The sequence below is a fragment of the Antrostomus carolinensis genome, unplaced genomic scaffold (genome assembly GCF_000700745.2).
Source record: "Antrostomus carolinensis isolate BGI_N321 unplaced genomic scaffold, ASM70074v2 scaffold52970, whole genome shotgun sequence".
NCBI classification, from domain to species: Eukaryota; Metazoa; Chordata; class Aves; order Caprimulgiformes; family Caprimulgidae; genus Antrostomus; species Antrostomus carolinensis.
The window spans coordinates 1-9632 of NW_010290166.1; the positions used below are offsets into that span (position 1 = coordinate 1).

Consider the following 9632-nt stretch of genomic DNA (forward strand, 5'->3'; position numbering starts at 1 on the left):
TCCAACCCTAACCATTCTCTGATTCTATGACATATATTTTTAAATACTTAATCAAAGGATGACTATTTATGAAGTCACAGCACTACCTGATCTATTGAAGTATACTTGCAGATGCTTAAAAAATAGAGTATTTCATTAAAAGAGCTAGCAGAATAGTTAAGAAGGTCAAGGTCTCACTTGCACTGATAAAACTGAGGTCAGTCCTTTGTAAAAGAGGAAACAGCAACGACAAGGAAAAAAATCAACATAAAAGTGCATGAAATTATGTACAGATAACATTAGAAACCTGTTAGGTAAACATTGTATAAATCACTGAAAGGTAGGAAAAAAGTGGGCTTAGTAGATAACGTAATTTAAAGGCTATAATGAACAAAATGCTGAAAAAATGTGTTAAAGTTAAGCAGCTCGGAAATCTATTACAATATAACTTTTTCATAAATTTTAAAGTTCATGAAATATAAAAACCCTATGCAAAATATTGTCTAAATTAAAGGAGATTAATAGTAGAATAAGCAGATTTTTCCATTGAAGAAATCACACATACATCTTTTAGTGATTACAATTCTTTTTCATCTCCAAAAGAAGAATTGCCTTACTAAAAGCCGAGCACAGTGTGGTAGCCTATTTGTCTTTAACCTGAAGACGAAATATTTAATTTTTCAAGTGAGGGAGCTTAAAAAATACGGAGAAAGATTCACTGAGTAAATTATTAAAAAAAACCCCAAACCTAAGTCAACCAATTAAGCATAAAAATATACATATAAAGGTTTTTAGACAGTATACAATAATTTCTCATAACTCTACAGAGAAAGCTAATCATCTTCACAAGTACTTACAATATGTGGAAAAACAATATACATACGGTCCCCAAGGTGAAAGAGGACTATAGGATCCATGAATCAGTGGTCAACATATCAAGTCTTATCATAGAAATATTGTAAACATTTTTCTTAATTGAGACCTCAATCATCTTTGGTATAACAGACTCCTAGGAAATCTCTGATGACATATTTTATATCCAGCTTAAATAAGAAGGAAAAGAAACTGCTTAAGCATTTTGTTTTTCAACTATGCATCATTAAAAATGCAGTATACATATATGATCACAGTTTGGAATGGATCTTTTCTTTCAAATGCTTCTGGCTTATAAATATAAAATCTTAATTGTTCTGGCCAAAGATCCACTTCTGGAAGGCGTCTGATGGATTACAGGATGCCAAACTCGGATGCTCTCCGTTTCCTGTAAGGCACATACGTAGTGCTGCATTGTACAGAGTTTGATCCTAAAGTGGGTAAAAAAGGAGGGGGAAAAAAAAGGAAGTGAATAAACAATGTGCATGCTATTTCCCCCCACTCTTCATTTTTACCCAAGTTCATTGTTGTTAAAAAGAATAAAGCCATACAGGTAGTGCAGAGCAGGGTTAGCAAACAAATACAAGTAGTATGCAAGTGCCAACTTGTTTTGTTAGGAAATTTAAAAAACTTGTTTTAAAAGATACAAAACATTTGGAGTGACGTCCAGTGGATGCCCAGACACACACTAAAATATATCAACTGTTTTTGTAAGTGACATTTCTACTTTATATTTAAGATAGTGAAATCTTCAATTTTTGGTCTGTTGACTGAAAAGCTGAAGTTATCTACATTTTCCTCCCAGAAATAAACATATTACCTTTTTGGCTTCAGAGTTTTGTTTCATTGAGGTTTTCTCTTTTATTTGAAATAAAAAAATAACTTATATAAAAAAATCACTGATAAGATGCCAAATCGCTGTGCAGTCTAAATACCTTTTGATGCAACCATTGCTCTTCTCCAACAGCAAAGGTTTTCTGGCCTTTGTAGTTACATTCGCGAAGCTGCACAGGTCCTTTAGAAGCATGCAGACAAAGCTCCTTCTGAATGTTATGTCGAATTTCATGGTGTGCAGAATATTCAAAGTACTATTTAAATAATTTTTAAAAATTTCAGTAAATAAATACAAAGAAGAGTATTAAACTAAATTAACACTTTGAAATCACAATACCCAAAGCAATAGATTTACTTTGTTATTCAACAATTTGAGACTATGGGATTATTTATTTGAATTTAGCACACACTTCAAAAGTGTCTACAAAACTAAAAAAAATTTTTAATATTCATGCAATGGAATATATTTTGAAGTACTTAAATGTATAAATCACAAAAGATAGTTGGTGCATATGCATCACGATGCAAGGTCTCATTGCTTGCTCCCCCAGGAATCATAAATAATTCAAGGGCACAAACTGAAGAGTAGAGATAGCTGCATGGATAACTTAAATTTTGGCATTTCTTAACTTTAAAAATTTTTATTCAATTTTTGTTGCTGGATTTTGTTTTTCCTTAGAGCAACCAAACCCAAAAGTTTGTCACATGGAACAATACTGATCGCCATATGTCAGCTTTTGCTGTTTGATCTAAAGAATAAATGCTAAAAATAGGATGCATATATTTTGTGAGTGAAGTTTACCGTTATTTCCTGACAGCAGAGTACTCTTAAGGCTCAGGAATCCTAGGCCATAATGCAGGTCTTAAGAGGGATTTAATCAGTTACAGACACAGCTGTCCTTTTACATCCCTCATCCCACCCTACCATCCTGGTCTCTTCCTTTTCTCCCTCATCAAACAGAAGAGTTCCTATCATTACATCCCATTACCACTGTTTCTTGGCTCCATATGTCAGCCTTCTTCACCGTATCTCTCCTTTGACTATTAAGACCAGGGTCAGTTAGCTCTCTGCAGCTTTCAACTATCTGTCCAATTGGTCAGCTTCCACCTCCTCACTGCCTTGGCATCAATGGGAATAGCACTGAGGAACAAACAGGCATCTCACTCTGAAGTCTCTGCGACCAACATTACTCCCCGAAACAGGTACTGACAGTGATCTGCTTAGTCACTTAGCTCTCGGACATAATAATTTATGCTAAATCTGTCAATCTGTTCTGATTTATCTTTTGAACTCCAAATTCTCTGTGAGCTCTGAAAATTACTTGAAACCCAGGTTTAAAACTTCATTAGTTTTTGATATTGAGTTGCTATTGAGACGGACGTGTTCCCAGCCCCAGAATATTCTAAAAAAGAAGAATGATAAACAATTGATGTACAACTCTGAAAACTAGGTTCTCTCTTCCACTCCCTTCTTCTGTCTCAAATACATGGACAAAGACAACAGGTAGCATGGAAAATTTCAGCCTACACTGCTAAAGTCTGGTAAAGAACATAACACAACTGAAAGTAGAGTATTGTAATGAGAAGAGATAAGTAAGCGAATATACGTCTTAAGCATTACCAGCGTAACCTGTATTAAAATTCTCTGAAGGCTGGCATTTAAAGGGATTCAGACTATTATTTTATGGCAGGAGGAAAAACAAAAAACCACAACTTTAAAAGCATAGAGTTTTAGTCCTGCCCGGGATAAGTTACAGAGGGGTGACAATAGAAGCATACAGCATATCTCTTAATACAATGTTTGGTACAGTGTACCCGCATTAATGACTGTAACAATGAAAAAAGGCTAATCAGGATAGTTGTTAATCTAGACAGTATTCCATCTCCCACAAAAATTGATTAGGAAAGCATCAACTAACTAGGATCATGTGCCTGAGTTTTCACAGTGTCATCAGTGGATGGCTTTTAAGATCGAAGATTTTATTAAAAAAAAAAAAAGAAAAAGAAAAATCACAATTATATTTAAAAAAAACCCAAACAACCAAACAACCCAAACTTGTAAACCTTTGTTGACCTTTAGTTAATGATCTATAGTTAATAAACTTTATTCCCCAAATAACTCTTTATGGCAACAGAGAAGTGTTCATTTATGGGCAGGGAAGGAGATGTTACTTTTATTAGTATTACAGTAGTGCCTGAAGGATTCAGTCTGACATCTATTGCAAGCCGTACTGTAGAAGAAACAGAGCACCACTGCTGCCTCCAAGAGCTATCCATCAGACAGAGCTCTTCTTGGACAAATTCAATTAGATTATTCACTTGCATTAGCCAGTACAGGACAGACCATTTTGACCTCACACTATGAGGCTGCAAGCGGGATAGGGAAGGTGGCTCAGGCCTGCCCACTTGTTCTCCCATTGGCTGGATTCCCACCAACATCTTCCTTGACAGTGCGAGTCCTAGTGGCAGAGAAAGAAGCAATAGGAGGAAGCATAAGGAAAGGAAGAATTAAGATGAGAACACTTACAAGAAAGTAGTAGGGGTAGGATGAAAAGGTTTTGCACAGAAAGGAGAGATCAAGTGAAGCAGTGCAATTGTGTTAAAAACCTGAATCTCTATGCTGAACAAAAAATGTTAGAAGTGGGACAAAACATGAAAAGCGGTATGAAATTTCCCTTGAACAATATACATATAGTAATTAACTAAAAAAAAAGGAGAAAAGCTGAATTTTAAAACCTAGTCTATTTCTCTAAAGTAAATTAAAAGCTTTAGTATGGTAAAGTTACAGCTAAACAGATCATAAAAATCAGGTATCAAACATTTTACCTGATTTCCTCCAAGTCCATGGCAAGAATACATAATCAGTGGTTTGCCACCATGGTTATTTTCACCAACATCCAGACACATGTGGTTACCTATGTTTTTTAACTAAAAGAAAACCAAAACAGTGTTATTAGAAAAAAAAATAAAGAACCTCAGTGGGGATGACAAAAAATTAAACTTTCTCAATAGCATACAAAACTAACCTTTGGCTTAACAGCAATTACAGCTGCTAGTTCATTTTTCACTTTCTGCTATGCTGAAATCTAAAAATCTTGGTGTCTTAGAGTTAATCTCTTCTAACCGAAAGCCTAGTTTGTCTGCAGCCACACACTGTGAATCAATAGGCTACTAGTATACAAGGCTACTGTAATTCAAATTATAGTTTGAATGGATACACATAAATTATTCAAAATTCGAGGAAGAGGAAGTGCTAAACGTTGCTAAATATTCACATTCACCTCAAGCTAAGAATTAGTAGTTGTTTAATATTTTGATGATTTTAGCAATGCAATGTCTAAGAAGTTATTTGGCAGATGAAACACAATAGTCTTTAAAACAAAGTGTGTGTATAAAAAAATGCATATATAAACACACATTTTCCTTGTCATAAACCTAATTCTGAGAAGCAAACAGCTCTCCAGTTTTCCTCATTCACATGAACTAAAAAAATCTTTCAGACTTCTTACTATTTAAAGCTAAATTTGCCTTGATAATTCAGGAAATCTCTCACCAGTGGTTTAGCACTTTTGTATCATTTTAACTGTTAGTGATGGGCAGAATGTTGCTTATCTTAGCAGGTTGCACGATCCCATTAAGCAAGGTTACTGTTAGTTATTAAGAAGCTTTGCTTAAATTTCATATCACCACTGACAAAGCCATAAAATATTCACATAGCAAGGTATGTAGAAGAGGTTCTTTGTCCAGAGTAGTGACAGAAAACACTAAAGCAATTAATGAGAGTTGAAATGTAAATGCTATGGCTAGGGTAGCACAAAAGATTAGCAAACTTCCTGGATTATCGAAGACTATAGAAAATAATTAAACTTACTGTGGTGGTTTGGGTGGATTCACCCTTTTGCTTGCAGCTTGCAGCCAAACACAGCCTGCTCTATCACCCTCCCCCCCCACACACACCCAGGAAGTAGGGGAGAGAATTTGGAAAGAAGGGCAAGGACTCACGGGTTGAGATAAAAACTGTTTACTAATTAAAAGAAAAATGATAATGATAACAACAGTGATAACAGACTCTACAGATGAGTGATACACAGTGCTCACCGCCCACTGACCAATTCCCAGCCTGTGCCAGCTAACGATCCCGGAGCCGAGACGGTACCGAACCGAAACCCCGGAAGAGTGAGCCTGAGCGATCCCCGAGAGAAGTGCCCTGTCTTCCGGTCATCTCTGGTTAATATACTGGCATGACGTGATATGATATGGAATATTTCATTGGCACAACCAGATGCCAGTTTTGGGTTTTGCTCCTCACTGCGCTTCCCCCCTCCCAGTCCTAATGCAGCTGTGAAGGAGCAAAAACACGGTGGCCTTGAAGCTGCAGCAACACAAGTACTGTTATCAAAGTTCTTCTCGTGATATGTCTGAACTGAAACACTGAAAGTAAAATACTACTCTCCTAATTACTAAAAAGAAAGAAAATTAACTCTACCCTAGCAAAACCAGGACACTTACATATCCAGAAAACAAAGGATTCAGGTCTGGCACATAAGCTTCTGGATAAACATTACTGAGATACCAGGTAAAATTTTTACACTGCAGACGCTGCCTTAAATCAAGTCTTTTTGAGATGTCTCCAAACGTCTTCTGTTAGAGGAAGGGAAAGAAGAATGGAAGAGAAATATACTAATGTTACTAATATCAATTTTGTACAAATAAATCTGTGATATTCTGTATTGTAGCATTAAATAACTTTTAAGCTTCATCTGTTAATTTTTTCATTTTAATATACTATACTACTACGGTTACTGCTGTTTGTTTTTCCGGACCATAACAGCACTGACATCCTGACTGCAGCATTTCAAAGCACAGGCAAGAAAAATACACTGCAATACGGAAAGGACAGAAGTATTCTTAGTCCCAAGAGGGTTTCAACCCAGTGCCATGAAGTGGGAAAGTACAAACAAGACCATATTCATGACAGTTATAAAGCAAACTGATCTCACTAAAGAGAGTGAAACCAAATAATGAATTGAATTAATTAAATAATTAGCATAATAGTCAGTACCATGTAGATTCTCCCAGACAAAATTCAGTTGTCTAGCTGCTAAACATGCTTAGGAAATCTAACGCTATCAGTGATACAATATTCACAAATATTTATCATAAAAAGGAAGAAAAAATGGCTTCTCAAAGAAAACTCTAGATTCCAGCTAGTGAATGACCAAAGTTCCAGAAAACTTACAAAAATAAATAAATCAACACTCAACCGCCTGGATTTTAACCTAAGTTTTTAAGTAGATAGAGACAGCATGGATATCTACCACTAAGTAAGCTTTGTTCTGCAGCTCAAGAATTAGAAGACCTGCTTTTTAAGTAAAAAATACTAAACAACTTGAGACTAATGACGCATTATGTTTCTCACTCCAAGTTAGTCTGCATTTTCTGTGCTCAGCAGCTTTTCTCATGCTCTTCCGGTAGTTCTGGTAACCGTTCAATGCAAACAACACAGAACACATGAAAAAATCCTACCAATCAAAAAAATTCACTACACAAAACAACAACATCACCACCCAAACACTTAAGTTTTTCATGTTTATTAGGGCTACAGCATTAAGCAAACTGAACTCTATGTTTTCCTTAAAATATCTAGAATCTTTATGTACTTCATCAATAAATAACTTTTGCTCACCAAAACTTTCAACGCAGCAAGTGTGATTTCTAATACCACCACCACCACCTACTTGTTTCACAATTTTTGCTGCCTCTGTGTTTCTTCGGTAAAATATTTCTTTATATTCATCCATCCAGACTTCTGCAAGGCGGACTTGATTACGTGTGATCACTTGAGTACCTTTTGGGAAAGTATGGGGACTCTTGCTGCGAAAGACATGGCCAACAACAGAGCAAGGCATGATCTCCAACTGTCCACCACATTGCCATACCTAATAATAACATTTTTTTGTGTAAGTGCACTGCAATTAGAATTAAGGAGGTGGAAAAAAATTCAGCAATGTTATTGTTCACCAGAAAGAACCCCAAACAAACCACTAGCAAGACTGCATATATCAGGTATACCATAAGTGAATTTCCTAATCAGGTAAACCCTGGAAATGTATATATCAGCTATCAACCCTAAACACATTTTAAAAATAAAATAAAAATCAGTTCAGTGAGCATGTTTGCATTTTATTTCATAGGTCATTAGTAACTAATTTTCCATGTCCTAGTTGGCTGATTAGCAGAGAAGTCAAGATCTAATACTAGTTTATCCTCAAAAATCCTGTACATTGTCAGTATAGAGACCATTGCTAATTAAGTAGCTAAACTTACTCTGAAAGACATTTCTATATTTTCACCTCCCCATATTTCCATTTCTTCATCATAGCTTCCAATGTGTTCAAAGTAGGCTTTTGATATTGAAAAGAGACCTCCAGCAAAAGTAGGTGTTCTGCAAAAAGAAAAAATTACTGAGGAAGACAAGATTCAAATAGTTAGGTTTTTTAAATACAGATGTAAAAACATGGTATAACTGTTCTAGGAAGTTTCCGTGCATTTGTCAGCATTTCACTACATTGAAACATTTTCCTGGCATAAATAATAATTCAAGCAATTAAATCTGCCAACATCAAGTATCAGTTGACAGTTTTATTGTCATTTATTAACAACTGGTTTAGGCTAATGACCGCTGGTATAAAAGACAGCATCAGGAAAATTAACATATTTTCCCTGTAATGGAGGATATCAAGCAAAGTTATTACTCATCTAGACCAGTAACTTGTGTAAGGCCAAAATATGTACAATTATCATCAAATGTACCAATGTAACAGTCTAGTATTTTGTTGCTCTGAACCTTTGTTGTCATCCTTTCAAGGATGATGAATGAAGAGCCAGAATCTGGGGTACTGTCTCTAAAAACTGTTTCAAACCCCCCTCCCCCCTCTCCCTTCTGAAAAAAACCCCATATATATATATATATAGAAATTGCTTATTATGTTCTTAGTGTATGTAGAAAAAAAAGCAATGCAGAGCAATTACTGTCTTAAGCAGGCTAAATTTTTATGAAAACTTTAAAATTTACAATGTGGTTCTTAAAGAAAGCATTACAAAAACCCTCTAAGATGCTAAGACTTCTGATCACACTCATCTGAAGAACTAGTTCATTTACAAACCTGTTAATAACAAAAAAACATGAAAACTGAAAGATTTAAAATACTGTTCAAATTATGTTTACCTAATTGGATAGGTTTCATCTTTTCTTCTTTTATTTTCATGTTTAGGAAGAGATTCCCATCCAAAGGACAAACTCCAATCAAAATTTCCTCTGTTGTGGCTATGCCCGTAAGGAGATGGTTTACTGAATTCAAAAGTATTGAGATCTATAGAAGCAATATCAGGGCTTACAACAGCAACAGAGTTCTCGGCTATTCTTGCCAATAATGGCTCTAACCAGCCATAAAAGCATTCACCTATGGAGAAAATGGGAACAAGCACTGAATTTTTACTTGGCTATAAAGTAGCACACAAGGAACCTTTAACATGCTCACAACAAGCCATTATGCACTGCTTTTAAATAGTATTGCTAATTATACTTTCAAGAATTTAAAACAGCAATAGAAAGATGATACATTGCAACATTAAATCAAAGACAACAGTGTTATGAGCCAGACCTGGCATAGTTACAGGTTACACTTACAATGAGCATCCAGAAAGGTGAGGGTCTCTCCTGTTGCTACTGAAGCTCCCAACAACCGTGCAGTGATGAGACCTTTTCTTTCTTTTTGACGGACTACTTTAACTATTTGAAATTGTTTCATATATTCATCTAGTTTATCATGCAAGTATTCTAGAAAGAGAAATCAATTTTGGAAAATTCAGTATATATACGTGCCACTGCCTAAAATTTTACATTACTAAACTAACAGGATAAACAATTCACAGTAATCTCAGGA

General features: G+C 35.4%; 1 protein-coding gene across 1 annotated transcript in view; it reads right to left on the bottom strand.

The window, feature by feature from the left end:
* Nucleotides 1-875: 875 nt before the first annotated feature.
* GALNT3 (polypeptide N-acetylgalactosaminyltransferase 3) overlaps nt 876-9632 on the bottom strand; it is an 11887-nt gene continuing 3130 nt past the window's right edge. The window contains exons 3-10 of the mRNA XM_010172287.2: nt 9377-9526; nt 8915-9149; nt 8014-8131; nt 7425-7625; nt 6196-6327; nt 4513-4614; nt 1788-1940; nt 876-1283 (exon numbers count right to left, since the gene is read on the bottom strand). Of these exons, the coding sequence (XP_010170589.1) occupies nt 1161-1283; nt 1788-1940; nt 4513-4614; nt 6196-6327; nt 7425-7625; nt 8014-8131; nt 8915-9149; nt 9377-9526 (1214 nt within the window). The 3' untranslated portion in view covers nt 876-1160. The remainder of the gene's footprint in view (nt 1284-1787; nt 1941-4512; nt 4615-6195; nt 6328-7424; nt 7626-8013; nt 8132-8914; nt 9150-9376; nt 9527-9632) is intronic.